General features: G+C 42.5%; 1 protein-coding gene across 1 annotated transcript in view; it reads left to right on the top strand.

Moving 5' to 3' along the window:
- The window catches only part of LOC139382359 (glutamate receptor 4-like), a 174,358-nt gene extending 159,583 nt beyond the window's left edge, over positions 1-14,775 (top strand). Inside the window, exons 15-18 of the mRNA XM_071126341.1 lie at positions 881-1,128; positions 4,741-4,855; positions 9,581-9,718; positions 14,038-14,775. Coding sequence (XP_070982442.1) covers positions 881-1,128; positions 4,741-4,855; positions 9,581-9,718; positions 14,038-14,196 — 660 coding nt within the window. The 3' untranslated portion in view covers positions 14,197-14,775. The remainder of the gene's footprint in view (positions 1-880; positions 1,129-4,740; positions 4,856-9,580; positions 9,719-14,037) is intronic.
- Positions 14,776-17,398: the final 2,623 nt, after the last annotated feature.

The following is a 17,398-nucleotide window of genomic DNA, read 5'->3' as shown; positions in this document are numbered from 1 at the left end:
GGGGAGAGGCTCGCTGGTCCTGACGGAAGTGACTGACATTATTATGGGATAGGTGTCCGTCACGCCCCAGCAAATACGGGCCAGGCACGCACTCTCACACTCACACACACACACACACACACACACACGCACACACACGCACACACATACACACACACACGCACGCACGCACGCACACACGCACGCACGCACTCTCACACTCACACACACACACACACACACAGACACACACACACAGACAAGCTTGCACACACACACACACACACACACACACACACACACACACACACACTCCAGACTGTGGCCCATTGGCTAAGGCTGAGGCTTATCGTGTCCTAAAGGAGACAGGGAATAACACTTCATAACGGAGAGAGAGAGAGAGAACAAAGACAGGATAAAAACAAGGGAGTAACAAGACGGTTGTGGAGAATGACAGTTTGTTCCCCAGCTTGTTATTTTCATTCCTCACAACACCCAGCACACACACACTGCAGCACACCAAGGTCAAGCATAAAGTTGTGTGTTTATAACAGGGTCTGTTTAGAGACAGAGACAGTAGCACCAGTTGATACAGCTATAACACACTCATAGACAGACCCACGTTCTACAATAACACACTATCCACTAGCAGTTGGGTTCCTGCTTTTTCTCATTTCCACGCTGCTTAGATCATTTCTCATTCTTTCACTACATTCTAAAGAATGCCCTGTGAAGAGCATCTGCAGACGACTATTCATATTTCAGGACCAGTGATCATTGCAGCTGTGAGGACATGTACCAATAATTCAGCTTTACACATAAGACGAATGGATGAATGAATGGATGGATTAATAACTAACCCTAACCTTTAACCTCTTCTCTTTACCCTTCCTTCTCTCAGAGGTCAAAGATTGCGGTATATGAGAAGATGTGGTCCTATATGAAGTCTGCTGAGCCCTCTGTCTTCGCTAAGACCACAGCGGAGGGCGTGGCTCGCGTCCGCAAGTCCAAAGGGAAGTACGCTTTCCTCCTGGAGTCCACCATGAATGAGTACACGGAACAACGCAAGCCCTGCGACACCATGAAGGTTGGAGGCAACCTGGACTCCAAGGGATATGGCATCGCCACACCTAAAGGCTCACAGCTAAGGTGGGTGGAGTAGTATAACTGTTGTTATGGTATTCCACCTACCCTGGTGTGCCTTTTATATGGATCACTTAGTAGTGTCTTAGTCTGGTCTATGTCTGTTGCTCCCTCCCTCCCTCCCTCTCCCTCTCTCTCTCTCCCTCTCTCTCTCTCTTTCTCTCTCTCTATTTCCCTATGTCTATGTTGTGTTGAGTTCTTTAGTGCCTGTTAGCTCCATTGTTCTGTTGTATTGCTGTCTGTCCGTCTCTTCGTCCATCCGTCTCTCTGTCCATTGTTCTTTCACTCACTTTCTCTCTTCATAGGGCCACCGATCAGGTAATCTGTCTACTCGTTTGTCATCTTGACTGTCTCATTTCTTCATTCTCAGATATAGAGTGTAATGTAGATACTATCTGTTTTTGTACTGAGGCTGATTGTGAATGAAATTACTAACGGTGATGCCGTGGGGAGGGGCGTAGCACCGTGGCGTTGCCATGACTCCCAGAGCCACCCGGGGGAATTTATAGATACACAGGAAACAAGGTGTTGAAGGGCCTGGCCAACGGGGGAAACAAAAATCTGAAAACTATAACATTATTTCATAACACCCCAAAAACCAGATCATTTCAATGAAAATCAAATCAATTAAAACAAATTATCACGATCCAATTAATTGATGATTCCCTGAAACATGATCCATAAATTAGTGTGTGTGTGTGTGTGTGTGTGTGTGTGTGTGTGTGTGTGTGTGTGTGTGTTTGGACCAAGAGGAGTCCCATATATAGCAGCAGGAATACTGACACCCTTTCTATAACTTTTCCTATAACTTCCCCCTGTGCACCGTGCAAAGAAGTCCTCTCACTCCCCTACCCCTTTACAAGGGTTCCTTTTCCACTGAGATAAATGAAGGTTTTCTGTTTCCGAGGGAAAAGTGACAGCCAGTGGACGATAGTCCCCACCTGGCCTGTCACTATTCTGGGACTATCGACTGCTGTCTATGGCTTCTCCTGATCATGGGAAAACCTACCGGGACCATGCACGTGGACAGGAGAGCGCACGTCAGGCGAGAGCCCCTGCTCGCGGCAAGCCATTCAAAGCCCTGATTTGATATGATGATGATGATGATGAATCTTATTATGAGTTGTAAGATATGTAGTTTAAAATATATGTTGGTAATTAATATGATAATATACAGTGGGGCAAAAAGGTATTTAGTCAGCCACCAATTGTGCCAAAAGTTCTCCCACTTGAAAAGATGAGAGAGGCCTGTAATTTTCATCATGGGTACACTTCAACTATGACAGAAAAAATTAGAAAAAAAATCCAGAAAATCACATTGTAGGATTTTTAATGAATTTGTTTGCAAATTATGGTGGAAAATAAGTATTTGGTCAATAACAAAAGTTTCTCAATAATTTGTTATATACCCTTTGTTGGCAATGACAGAGGTCAAACGTCTTCACAAGGTTTTCACACACTGTTGCTGGTATTTTGGCCCATTCCTCCATGCATATCTCCTCTAGAGCAGTGATGTTTTGGGGCTGTTGCTGGGCAACACGGACTTTCAACTCCCTCCAAAGATGTTCTATGGATGTTCTATGGGGTTGAGATCTGGAGACTGGCTAGGCCACTCCAGGACCTTGAAATGCTTCTTACGAAGCCACTCCTTCATTGCCCGGGCGGTGTGTTTGGGGTCATTGTCATGCTGAAAGACCCAGCCACGTTTCATCTTCAATGTCCTTGCTGATGGAAGAAGGTTTTCACTCAAAATCGCACGATACATGGCCCCATTCATTCTTTCCTTTACACGGATCAGTTGTCCTGGTCCCTTTGCAGAAAAACAGCCCCAAAGCATGATGTTTCCACCCCCATGCTTCACAGTAGGTATGGTGTTCTTTGGATGCAACTCAGCATTCTTTGTCCTCCAAACACGACGAGTTAAGTTTTTACCAAAAAGTTATATTTTGGTTTCATCTGACCATATGACATTCTCCCAATCTTCTTCTGGATCATCCAAATGCTCTCTAGCAAACTTCAGACGGGCCTGGACATGTACTGGCTTAAGCAGGGGGACACGTCTGGCACTGCAGGATTTGAGTCCCTGGCGGCGTAGTGTGTTACTGATGGTAGGCTTTGTTACTTTGGTCCCAGCTCTCTGCAGGTCATTCACTAGGTCCCCCCGTGTGGTTCTGGGATTTTTGCTCACCGTTCTTGTGATAATTTTGACCCCACAGGGTGAGATATTGCGTGGAGCCCCAGATCGAGGGAGATTATCAGTGGGCTTGTATGTCTTCCATTTCCTAATAATTGCTCCCACAGTTGATTTCTTCAAACCAAGCTGCTTACCTATTGCAGATGCAGTCTTCCCAGCCTGGTGCAGGTCTACAATTTTGTTTCTGGTGTCCTTTGACAGCTCTTTGGTCTTGGCCATAGTGGAGTTTGGAGTGTGACTGTTTGAGGTTGTGGACAGGTGTCTGTTATACTGATAACAAGTTCAAACAGGTGCCATTAATACAGGTAACGAGTGGAGGACAGAGGAGCCTCTTAAAGAAGAAGTTACAGGTCTGTGAGAGCTAGAAATCTTGCTTGTTTGTAGGTGACCAAATACTTATTTTCCACCATAATTTGCAAATAAATTCATAAAAATTCCTACAATGTGATTTACTGGATCTTTTTTTCCTCATTTTGATTGACATAGTTGAAGTGTACCTATGATGAAAATTACAGGCCTCTCTCATATTTTTAAGTGGGAGAACTTGCACAATTGGTGGCTGACTAAATACTTTTTTGCCCCACTGTATGTTGCTTATATAATTCAAATTATTTTCCATGTTTGGAAAGCCTTATTCCTTTCCCCCTTTCTTTCTTATGATGGTGATATTTTCCATGGCTTGCAGCACACCTCGGAGAACTCTCTCTCTCTCTCTCTAGCCTCTGAGCCATGGGGCAGCTCAGTGTACAATACCACAATAATGACTGTCTGTCTGACTCTCTGTCTGTCTGTCCATACCAGACACACACACACTTGCACGCACACACACTTGCACGCACACACACGCACACGCACACACACACACACACACACACACACACAGTGCCAGTGTGAGTGTGTACTATTTTAGCCCACGGTCCGTTTTTAGAGGTCGTTTCCCCTCAGGGGTGTGAGGTAGAGAGCTGCCGGGGATTAGGATGGGAGCGGCAGGGACCAGAACACCAGCAGCAGGGTATTAGCTCTGTGTCAGCAGGGGACTGAGATAGGCTTTAACACAACATTTAACCAGGGCTCCACCACTCCCCTTTACTCGCCCTGCTGCACGTCATTCAGACAACAGCCTGGTATTGGTGGACTGAATGAAAGGGGTTTGAGCTATTTGCCTCTGTTGGCTGTCCCTATAGGCTCTATATGTTGAAAGGGTGGGCATTCAATGTTGCAAAGATATCTCTACACTAAAGTGGGATTTAAAAGTTGGAAAAGAGAGAAAGAGAAAGAGAAAGGGTTGTCTGGAGGTTTGTACATGTCCACTAATCTGATGCCTTCCAACCAATCACCGGCGTTCCTTTTTCCTCATCCCATTGGCTCATCATTGGCTGATACTCCATCCCTCCTCTGACCAACTATGTTTTATCCCTCTGAAGAAATGCGGTCAACCTGGCCGTGTTAAAACTCAACGAGCAGGGCCTGTTGGACAAATTGAAAAATAAATGGTGGTACGACAAGGGAGAGTGTGGCAGCGGGGGAGGGGACTCCAAGGTTAGCCTCTCTGTCTCCGAACACGGTTCAACCATGTTCGGGAAGTAATGCGTGCATCTGCCCCAGCCACACAGATCACTGATGAACATAACCACACACACCCCCCGCCCCACTTTGACTCCCCCTGTACTGAAATGAGGGAGGAAAGAAGAGATTACTGTCAAAGCAGGAATATTGGCCCTCAAGTGGATGCTCTGGAGAGAGGAGTGTGGACCAGAACCCTGTAGTGGATGCTCTGGAGAGAGGAGTGTGGACCAGAACCCTGTAGGGGATGCTCTGGAGAGAGGAGTCTAGACTAGAACCCTGTAGTGGATGCTCTGGAGAGAGGAGTGTGGACCAGAACCCTGTAGTGGATGTTCTGGAGAGAAGAGTCTAGACTAGAACCCTGTAGTGGATGCTCTGGAGAGAGGAGTGTGGACCAGAACCCTGTAGTGGATGCTCTGGAGAGAGGAGTCTAGACTAGAACCCTGTAGTGGATGCTCTGGAGAGAGGAGTCTAGACTAGAACCCTGTAGTGGATGCTCTGGAGAGAGGAGTCTAGACTATAAACCTGTAGTGGATGCTCTGGAGAGAGGAGTGTAGACTAGAACCCTGTAGTGGATGCTCTGGAGAGAGGAGTATGGACCAGAACCCTGTAGTGGATGCTCTGGAGAGAGGAGTCTAGACTAGAACCCTGTAGTGGATGTTCTGGAGAGAGGAGTCTAGACTAGAACCCTGTAGTGGATGCTCTGGAGAGAGGAGTCTAGACTAGAACCCTGTAGTGGATGTTCTGGAGAGAGGAGTCTAGACTAGAACCCTGTAGTGGATGCTCTGGAGAGAGGAGTCTAGACTAGAACCCTGTAGTGGATGCTCTGGAGAGAGGATTGTGGACCAGAACCCTGTAGTGGATGCTCTGGAGAGAGGAGTGTGGACCAGAACCCTGTAGTGGATGGTCTGGAGAGAGGAGTGTGGACCAGAACCCTGTAGTGGATGCTCTGGAGAGAGGAGTGTGGACCAGAACCCTGTAGTGGATGCTCTGGAGAGAGGAGTGTGGACCAGAAGGCTGTCAGAACATAAAGCAGGGTTCCCCAACTGGCCCGCGTGTGGTTTTATTTGAGAAAAAAAAAAATCAGGAAATCAGATCCAAGTGATTTTAATTTAGTAAATTTGTTCCCAAGTATTCCCACACATACAGTATGTGTTTGTATGCAAATAATAATAATTAATACTACTTGATTGGATTTCTATAGCACTTTTCTACCAACTGAAATACTCAAAGCGCTTTACATAGTTGGGGGAAACGTAACTTATTCACCATCAATGTGTAGCACCCACCTCAGTGATGCACAGCGGCCATTTTGTGTGGCAAAACTTTCACCACACATCAGCTATCAGGTGGAGAGGTGAGGAGTGATATATGCCAATTAGGAATGAAGGGGATGATGGAATGTGGCCAGGTTGGGAATTTAGCCATGACACCGGGGCGAACACCCCTTCTTTTACAATAACCACCACGGGATTTTGAACGACCACAGAGACTCAAGACACCCGTTTTAACGTCCCATCCAGAAAACGGCACCCTACGCAGGACAATGTTCCCAAATGTAATCAAGGTTTGAAATGATTATGGTTTAGTGAAATATTATATCTGTTTAGGCTTCTAGTGGTCAATTTGCAGTATAAAAATGTATATTTTTATTATGTTCCGGCCCCCTGACCATCTGCTCAAGAACAAATGAGCCCGTGGCTGAATCTAGTTGATGATCACTGACGTAGAGGGAGAGATAGAGAGGAAGGATGGAGGGATGAACTAGAGCGATGATATACTTAATGTTTTGATTTACTTTATTGTTTGGTGCCTTTTAGATTCATTTTCAGATCTCTTACCCAGGTCTTGTGCAGTAAATTGCCCCATGTAGTTCCCTCTCTCCTAGTGTGAGTAGGCCATGCCAATAGTCCTGTGTTCACAGTAATTGCCTCTGCTTGTGTAGCGCCGGCTGGGGCAGTATGGGCACGTTACCTGAAGTGATGCAGGGGGGTCCCACTCATATGTCTGTAGCTCGCTTAGCCCCCCTCAGCCCCCCAACGAGCATACACACATGTACTCAGTGGGACCCAGACTGGGTCACTTTTACCAAGCAGTACCATTTATGTGCCAGTTCTGACTGTATGTGACCTAATAACATAAAATAACATGACCTATGATGTTATTTATGTTATTTTTACACGCCAAGAACCCCGGTAAACCTTGCGGTTTTGAAACTGAGTGAAGCAGGCGTCTTAGACAAACTGAAAAACAAATGGTGGTACGATAAGGGCGAGTGTGGACCCAAGGACTCGGGAAGTAAGGTCAGTCTCACGGGCAGAGTGGGGGACCAAACACCCTCACTGTGTGACAGACAGGCACGACTCTAGATTAGCCTGGAGACTAGGATTAGCATTAGGTTTAGCATCAGTTACATTTTGATATAATCTAATAATAATATTTGATTGATTACTGTTGAATAGATCTTTCTAGTTATATCACTGTTAGTATTCTGCCTATGCCACATCTGCCTGTATAATGTGATTATGGCCTTCATAATAATGGCCTTACTCTCAGAACTCTTACTCTGGGTAGAAGACAAGTCAAAGAGTGGAGAGGTTCTTTGAAACATCATGAGTCTTATAAAACTACAGATAATCTTAGAACATGTAAGATGTCTTTAGAACACTAGAGAGATTCTTAGAACATGTAAGATGTCTTTAGAACACTAGAGAGATTCTTAGAACATGTAAGATGTCTTTAGAACACTAGAGAGATTCTTAGAACATGTAAGATGTCTTTAGAACACTAGAGAGATTCTTAGAACATGTAAGATGTCTTTAGAACACTAGAGAGATTCTTAGAACATGTAAGATGTCTTTAGAACACTAGAGAGATTCTTAGAACATGTAAGATGTCTTTAGAACACTAGAGAGATTCTTAGAACATGTAAGATGTCTTTAGAACACTAGAGAGATTCTTAGAACATGTAAGTTGTCTTTAGAACACTAGAGAGATTCTTAGAACATGTAAGATGTCTTTAGAACACTAGAGAGATTCTTAGAACATGTAAGTTGTCTTTAGAACACTAGAGAGATTCTTAGAACATGTAAGTTGTCTTTAGAACACTAGAGAGATTCTTAGAACATGTAAGATGTCTTTAGAACACTAGAGAGATTCTTAGAACATGTAAGATGTCTTTAGAACACTAGAGAGATTCTTAGAACATGTAAGATGTCTTTAGAACACTAGAGAGATTCTTAGAACATGTAAGATGTCTTTAGAACACTAGAGAGATTCTTAGAACATGTAAGATGTCTTTAGAACACTAGAGAGATTCTTAGAACATGTAAGTTGTCTTTAGAACACTAGAGAGATTCTTAGAACATGTAAGTTGTCTTTAGAACACTAGAGAGATTCTTAGAACATGTAAGATGTCTTTAGAACACTAGATAGATTCTTAGAACATGTAAGATGTCTTTAGAACACTAGAGAGATTCTTAGAACATGTAAGTTGTCTTTAGAACACTAGAGATATTCTTAGAACATGTAAGATGTCTTTAGAACACTAGAGAGATTCTTAGAACATGTAAGATGTCTTTAGAACACTAGAGAGATTCTTAGAACATGTAAGTTGTCTTTAGAGCACTAGATAGATTCTTAGAACATGTAAGATGTCTTTAGAACACTAGAGAGATTCTTAGAACATGTATGTTTTCTTTAGAAGAACACTAGAGAGATTCTTAGAACATGTAAGTTGTCTTTAGAACACTAGAGAGATTCTTAGAACATGTAAGTTGTCTTTAGAACACTAGAGAGATTCTTAGAACATGTAAGATGTCTTTAGAACACTAGAGAGATTCTTAGAACATGTAAGATGTCTTTAGAACACTAGAGAGATTCTTAGAACATGTATGTTTTCTTTAGAAGAACACTAGAGAGATTCTTAGAACATGTAAGATGTCTTTAGAACACTAGAGAGATTCTTAGAACATGTAAGTTGTCTTTAGAACACTAGATAGATTCTTAGAACATGTAAGTTGTCTTTAGAACACTAGATAGATTCTTAGAACATGTAAGATGTCTTTAGAACACTAGAGAGATTCTTAGAACATGTAAGTTGTCTTTAGAAGAACACTAGAGAGATTCTTAGAACATGTAAGATGTCTTTAGAACACTAGAGAGATTCTTAGAACATGTAAGATGTCTTTAGAAGAACACTAGAGAGATTCTTAGAACATCAGAGAACTTCTAAGAATGCCAGTGAAGTTCTTAAAATACCGGGGACCTTCACCAAGACTGTCTGAATAGAATACTTTATCATCACTCATCGAAAAGCCTGACTAATACGATGACTGAATATACTTTAATTGGTATGATGTACTAGTCATCCTCAACTTAATACTTGTAGCAATATTAAAATGTTTATTTACTTAAATTGTAGTCATGCATTAGTAGTAGATATGCAGTTGATGTTGTACTACTGTCATAGAAGTAGTAATAGATGTATTATATGCGCTTGTAGATAATACGCTTCAATGATGGTAGTAGTAGAAATGCTTCCCGTAGTAGACTAGTCACAGTAGTGGTAGGTGCTGTAGTTGTTTGTAGAAGTAGACGTTATTGTGCTGAAAACTAAATAACTAAGCTGCCTGTTCTGTGTCTCACTAGCTCCACTGTCTCTCTCTCTCTGACCCCTGTGCTCTCCGCCCCCCCTCTCAGGACAAGTCCTCCCAGGCCCTGAGCCTGAGCAACGTGGCTGGGGTCTTCTACATCCTGGTGGGGGGTCTGGGCCTAGCCATGCTGGTGGCCCTGGTCGAGTTCTGCTACAAGTCGCGTGCCGAGGCCAAGCGCATGAAGGTGGACCTTAGCCCCCCTCACTGCCCCAGCCCCTCTCCCAGCACCCAGAATTTAGCCACTTATAGAGAGGGGTACAACGTATACGGCTCCGAGGGGGTCAAGATATAGGGGTAGGACTTAGGGCCTCCTATAGGTGGGCTGGTGTGAAGTTTCTTGTGCGTGTAGCCTCTAGCAACAGCAGACCAGTGTTGTTGTGACTGTGGTGAAGCATTGTGGAACCAATGTGCTTTTGTTTTTGTTCCTTTATTTTCCTGTTGTGACAGCTTCTTATGTTTCAGTTTTTGTTTGTTTTTCTGATTGATTGATGTGTAGCGCTTCACCCCAGAGCACTCTGGGGGCAGGTGGCAGATTGGTTCCATCGTCTTTGGCTGCAGATGATGATGATGATGAGGATGTTCTACACCTGCATTCTGTCCATACTCAGTACACTACACATATAGCACATAAGACATAGAACATTGGTGCACATCTCCTGTCCTCAAGCCCCGCACTGTCTGCTGGTTTTAACACTGTTCTAACAAGTGACTGATTTAGACCTTGGTAAAGCAGGTGTATGGACCATCTCTCTATTCAATCAATTGATTGACCAGTTAGGTACTAAGGAGAACAGAAAACCGGCAGGACTGCTTCATTGGAGGACTGGAGTTTTACAGAAAAGTTAAGCCCCCTGTCAGAGTTCTAGAACTGTAGATGCCCAAACATCCCCAATGAGGTAGAGTTAGAAAAGAATCCTCTCAAATCAACCAAACACTTTATAGAGGATGTCTGCTTAGTGATGTTAACCCTAAAAGCCACATATTTTTTTACTTACATTTTTTACTTCAAATTGGTAATTATTGCAGTGACACTGTCTGTCTAGCAGTAAAAAAACACATGTTTTATTAACCTTTTGTAACAAAAGTAAATGGTTTAAATTCCCCAAAATAAGCGTATATATTTTTTTAAAGCACACATTTATACTCAAATTTGATGTTTCAAAATATGTTTTTTGTATGTAAAAAAAAATCATATTTACAAAAAAAATAAATTTCATCCATAGCCACTTGTTTTGAAAGAAATGATGTTATTCATTCAAAGTGTTGTGTTTCTGTAATACTCAGTGTCTGAGAAATTGGCGGTTGAGCTAATCTGACATACTGGTGCGACCTAAGATGGCCACCGATATGGGCAATATAGGCGCCAGTGCAATCAGACTTTTAGTTCCAATTGTATCTGAAAGAGGAGACTCTCAACCTGGAATAGAGACATTGACTGCAAGCTAAATTTTGTATTTACATTTGTGAGGGATTTTGTTGTTATAGTAGCTGCCAATCCCACTAGGGACCAAATCTGGGGTGTCTCCATATCTAGTGTATATCTCTCCAGGGTACATACATCTACCTAAGTGCAGAATGTGGTGCTTTATCACAAAATGGACAATTGTGTTCACATTTTTACCACTATTATACAAAATAGAGATTATTTTTCATTCTTCCATATTAACACAGAAATGCTCAATTTAACTTTGCTATTGTCTAACCAGTTGCTTGACAAAATCAAAACATTTTTAAAGGATCAAAAACGGGATTAGAAAATATGACATTTTTGACCCCTTTTGGTGCTTTTAGGGTTAACGCAAAATAGATAAACGTAACATTTCCTAAACGAAACCTTAGGAACATTGTATATCAATGAGTAGTCTGTTCCTATAAAGTGTTGCCCATGACTAAACAGGAGTCAGTCAGTCTCTCTCTATAATTCAAAATCTGTGAAACACCCCTCACTTCCTCTCTCACCTTACTGTAAAAAAACTCACTTTACAAAACCTCACCTTACTGTACAAAACCTCACCTTACAAAACCTCACTTTACAAAACCTCACCTTACAGTCGTGGCCAAAAGTTTTGAGAATGACATAAATATAAATGTCCACAAAGTTTGCTGCTTCTGTGTCTTCTATGGAATACTGAAGTATAATTACAAGCATTTCATAAGTGTCAAAGGCTTTTATTGACAATTACATGAAGTTGATGCAAAGAGTCAATATTTGCAGTGTTGACCCTTCCTTTTCAAGACCTCTGCAATCCGCCCTGGCATGCTGTCAATTAACTTCTGGGCCACATCCTGACTGAAGGCAGCCCATTCTTGCGTAATCAATGCTTGGAGTTTGTCAGAATTTGTGGGTTTTTGTTTGTCCACCCGCCTCTTGAGGATTGACCACAAGTTCTCAATGAGATTAAGGTCTGGGGAGTTTCCTGGCCATGGACACAAAAATATTGATGTTTTGTTCCCCGAGCCACTTAGTTATCACTTTTGCCTTATGGCAAGGTGCTCCATCATGCTGGAAGAGGCATTGTTCGTCACCAAACTGTTCCTGGATGGTTGGGAGAAGTTGCTCTCAGAGGATGTGTTGGTACCATTCTTTATTCATGCCTGTGTTCTTAGGCAAAATTGTGAGTGAGCCCACTCCCTTGGCTGAGAAGCGACCACACACATGAATGGTCTCAGGATGCTTTACTGTTGGCATGACACAGGACTGATGGTAGTGCTCACCTTGTCTTCTCCAGACAAGCTTTTTTCTGGATGCCCCAAACAATCGGAAAGGGGATTCATCAGAGAAAATGACTTTACCCCAGTCCTCAGCAGTCCAATCCCAGTACCTTTTGCAGAATATCAGTCTGTCCCTGATGTTTTTCCTGGAGAGAAGTGTCTTCTTTGCTGCCCTTCTTGACACCAGGCCATCCTCCAAAAGTCTTTGCCTCACTGTGCGTGCAGATGCACTCACACCTGCCTGCTGCCATTCCTGAGCAAGCTCTGTACTGGTGGTGCCCCGATCCCGCAGTTGAATCAACTTTAGGAGACGGTCCTGGCACTTGCTGGACTTTCTTGGGCGCCCTGAAGCCTTCTTCACAACAATTGAACCGCTCTCCTTCAAGTTCTTGATGATCCGATAAATTGTTGTTTAGGTGCAATCTTACTGGCAGCAATATCCTTTCCTGTGAAGCCCTTTTTGTGCCAAGCAATGATGACGGCACGTGTTTCCTTGCAGGTAACCATGATTTACAGAGGAAGAACAATGATTCCAAGCACCACCCTCCTTTTGAAGCTTCCAGCCTGTTATTCAAACTCAATCAGCATGACAGAGTGATCTCCAGCCTTGTCCTCGTCGACACTCACACCTGTGTTAACAAGAGAATCACTGACATGATTTCAGCTGGTTTTTTTGTGGCAGGTCTGAAATGCAGTGGAATTGTTTTTTGGGGGGATTCAGTTCATTTGCATGGCAAAGAGGGACTTTGCAATTAATTGCAATTCATCTGATCACTCTTCATAACATTCTGGAGTACATGCAAATTGCCATCATACAAATTGAGGCAGCAGACTTTGTGAAAATTAATATTTGTATCATTCTCAAAACTTTTGGCCACAACTTTACTGTACAAAACCTCACCTTACTTTACAAATCCTAAATTCACAAAACCTCACCTTCCATGTTTTTCAAACCAAGACCCCAGAAATGCATGGTCACCTTGAAATGCAGATGTCTCACAAAAACGTATTTGAAACGTATCCTGAGCATCTGTGTATTTGTTTTTGCCTGCCTTTTTTTATACAATGCTATTTTAAGTAGTCATATACAGGTAACAGCCAAAATAAAGGAAACACCAACATAAAGTGTCTTAACAGGGCGTTGGGTCACTACGAGCCACCAGAACAACTTCAGTGCATCTTGGCAAAGATTCTACAAGTGTCTGGAACTCTATTGGAGGGATGCGACACCATTCTTCCACAAGAAATTACATAACGTGGTATTTTGTTGATGGTGGTGGAAGACTGTCTCAGGCGTCGCTCCAGAATCTCCCACAAGTGTTCAATTGTGTTGAGATCTGGTGACTGAGACACACACACACCTTAATGAGACCTGTCTTTCAATGTCACGGAGATCTCTTCTAGCCATAGTACTGGGCACTTTTATACATGACCATAAGCATGATGTAATGTTAACTGCTTAATTAACTCAGGAATCACACTTGTGTGGAATCACCTGCTTTCATTATACTTTGTATCCCTCATTTACACACATGTTCCCTTTATTTTGGCAGTTACCTGTATGGTCCAATTCTTGTGTGTGTGTGTGTGTGTGTGTGTGTATTAATTCGTGCTTATGAGCATATGAACATGTATTTGTGTGTTCCTATGTTTTGACAAGAATTATGTATATGATTCATTATGGTCCTATTACAAAAACTCACAACTGTTTCTTTCTTTCTATTTCCTCTTTTCCCATTGCCCCTCCCTCTCTAATTACCCTGTCATCCTCCCCTGGCTCTTCCCCTCCAGCTGCCCTTCACAGAAGCCATGAGGAACAAGGCTCGGCTGTCAATCACGGGCAGTGTGGGTGAGAATGGGCGTGTCTTAACACCGGACTGCCCTAAGGCCGTCCATGCTGGCCACTCCCTCAGACACCCAGGGCTTACCCTACCATCGGGCCTACCCTGAAAACCAAAAACACACACTGTGCCTTAACCACACACACGGCTACGTCATTACCACCCCGACGCCACACACACAGACACACAGACCAGAGACCGCCAGCAAGCTAACAGCAACAACAGGGAGAGAGGAGGGACAAATATGATGATCACCATCACACTAAAATCCTAATTTGAGCTCCATGAAACAAGGACAACAAGGTGACAAACTAACAGTGTTAGAACACTGACGACGTGGAACCGAAAAGAATAACAGAGAAAGATAAAAATATGAAAATGGTGATGACGATGGTGATGATGAAGACTTTGAGCACTGTCATGAGCAGGCAGACATGACTTTATCTGCTCCAATGTGATAGACTGCGTCCTCTAACAAGCCACACCCCTGATCCCCTACCAGGAAACAATGCTTTAGGACAAATCTTCATCATCTTCACTTGCCTACGAAGAATAAGCTCCAGGCGAATCACTTATAAGACCAGAAAACTGTAAACCTGAAAACGTTGGACTGTACAAACCTGCTCTTTCTCCATGAACTGTTCAGACGAACATGCTTTTACAGCGCTTTGGTTAGCGTCTCGCAAACACAATGAGTTACCGTAATAGACGAAAACTCAACGGATATCTCCAAACTCATATGGCTAACACGACCGTAGGATTCACAGGGGTTTGTAAAAAATGAAGAAAAAAAAAGAGTAATAGTTACTGAAATGATCCATAATAATGACAGTAACGCTAAATAACAACTACATGTATCACTTCTCTGGGCGGGGAACAGAGGTAAACCTGTACATTCTGTGAAAAGTGAAGAAAACGTATTAAAGTTCACCCCCCATATAAGGTATTGTTTTTGACCAGGGCCACATTTAGCCACCTAGAGCGCTGGTCTAAAGTAGTCCACTAAATGGGGGACAGGGTGTCACGTGAGACATGGACATGCTGTTTTCCAGTGGAGAGGGAAGGTACTGACTGTTTCAGAAGCTTGCATTTTAAACTGTTGTAAATTACTGTGTAGCAAAACTGAACTCACCTCTCTTTTTTAACCATCTTAGGTAATAATTCATTGCAATAATGAATATAAGAAAATGCCACTTGTAATTATGAATACATTTTTTTATAAATACATATTATATATAATACAAATGAATATATATATATATACACACGTCTATAGAGAGCTATAGAAAATGATATGATCACCATTGAGTGAGGCCATGACATATGTTCTGTTAAAGGGTGTTTTGATAATGATTATGTTCCAGTCTTTGTATGTCCTAATCCACACTGAATGTCAATCTGACACTCACAATCAAATTTACAAACACGAACACACATTGTCACTTACACAGTGTCAACTCTTACAGAACGATCTTTGACACCACATGACATGTTTTTATTTCGTTTTTTTTGTCCACCATTTTGAGAACATAGCCTCTGTTCGTACAATAGTCCCAGATCTTCATGTTTATTCCTGTGAAAGGGTTATTTTGTCTGGCCGTCTTCTGTTTTAATGTCTACTGCAGCTGTCTGGGTGGGCTAAGAGGAAAGGGAGAAAGAAAAAATAACTAAAATAACTAAATTCAAGGTTTTTTTTCCTAAGTACCACATGTTTAAAATGAAAGAGTTCTAACTGAACGGTGGAGTTTGGTGGCGTTGACAGCAGTTGCGTGGGTAGTATTGCCTTGGCCCTGGCATTTTGAGCACTGTGTATCTCCTCTCCTCTCCTCCACTCTTCTCCTCTCCTCCCACTGACAGGGTCCTGCCTAAACTGAGTGTCAATGCACACAAAGTCACCTTGACCTAACCCTTGACATTAAACCTTTGACCTTCTCTAGCTTTGACCTTTCGACTCTTATAGGCACTGACATGACCAGTCAGTCTTTAAACTCTCACTCTGAGCCCTAGTCTTTTTCTCTCTCCCTCTCTTAACCCTCTAGAGCTTACAAGATATTTAGATTGTTGTTTTAGTTTTCAATCTCCCACCAAATGAACTAACCCCAAGCAGGCACTCCTATCTGTGTACCGTTGAAGCAGACAGGCTGACTGCTGGCTGACTACTAACCACCTTAGGTTTTTCTGGGTTTAACACAATCTTTATTTGTATTGGGTTTCTTTTTCTAGTAAAATATCAACCCCTCTTTTGTCTGCGTATTTCTTTAACCTCTATGGGATCGGTGTCCCGTGGGACGGTTGAGCTAACGTAGGCTAATGTGATTAGCATGAAGTTGTAATTAACAAGAACATTTCCCAAGATACAGACATATCTGATATGGGCAGAAAGCATACATTTGTGTTAATCTAACCGCACTGTCCAATTTACAGTAGCTATTACAGTGAAATAATACCATGCTACTGTTTGAGGAGAGTGCACAGTTATGAACTTGAAAATGTATTAATAAACCAATTAGGCACATTTGGGCAGTCTTGATGTAACATTTTGAACATACAGTGCCTTGCGAAAGTATTCGGCCCCCTTGAACTTTGCGACCTTTTGCCACATTTCAGGCTTCAAACATAAAGATATAAAACTGTATTTTTTTGTGAAGAATCAACAACAAGTGGGACACAATCATGAAGTGGAACGACATTTATTGGATATTTCAAACTTTTTTAACAAATCAAAAACAGAAAAAGTGGGCGTGCAAAATTATTCAGCCCCTTTACTTTCAGTGCAGCAAACTCTCTCCAGAAGTTCAGTGAGGATCTCTGAATGATCCAATGTTGACCTAAATGACTAATGATGATAAATACAATCCACCTGTGTGTAATCAAGTCTCCGTATAAATGCACCTGCACTGTGATAGTCTCAGAGGTCCGTTAAAAGCGCAGAGAGCATCATGAAGAACAAGGAACACACCAGGCAGGTCCGAGATACTGTTGTGAAGAAGTTTAAAGCCGGATTTGGATACAAAAAGATTTCCCAAGCTTTAAACATCCCAAGGAGCACTGTGCAAGCGATAATATTGAAATGGAAGGAGTATCAGACCACTGCAAATCTACCAAGACCTGGCAGTCCCTCTAAACTTTCAGCTCATACAAGGAGAAGACTGATCAGAGATGCAGCCAAGAGGCCCATGATCACTCTGGATGAACTGCAGAGATCTACAGCTGAGGTGGGAGACTCTGTCCATAGGACAACAATCAGTCGAATATTGCGCAAATCTGGCCTTTATGGAAGAGTGGCAAGAAGAAAGCCATTTCTTAAAGAT

This window comes from Oncorhynchus clarkii, chromosome 24 (genome assembly GCF_045791955.1).
Source record: "Oncorhynchus clarkii lewisi isolate Uvic-CL-2024 chromosome 24, UVic_Ocla_1.0, whole genome shotgun sequence".
NCBI lineage: Eukaryota > Metazoa > Chordata > Actinopteri > Salmoniformes > Salmonidae > Oncorhynchus > Oncorhynchus clarkii.
This window is presented reverse-complemented; position numbering and strand designations above follow the sequence as displayed.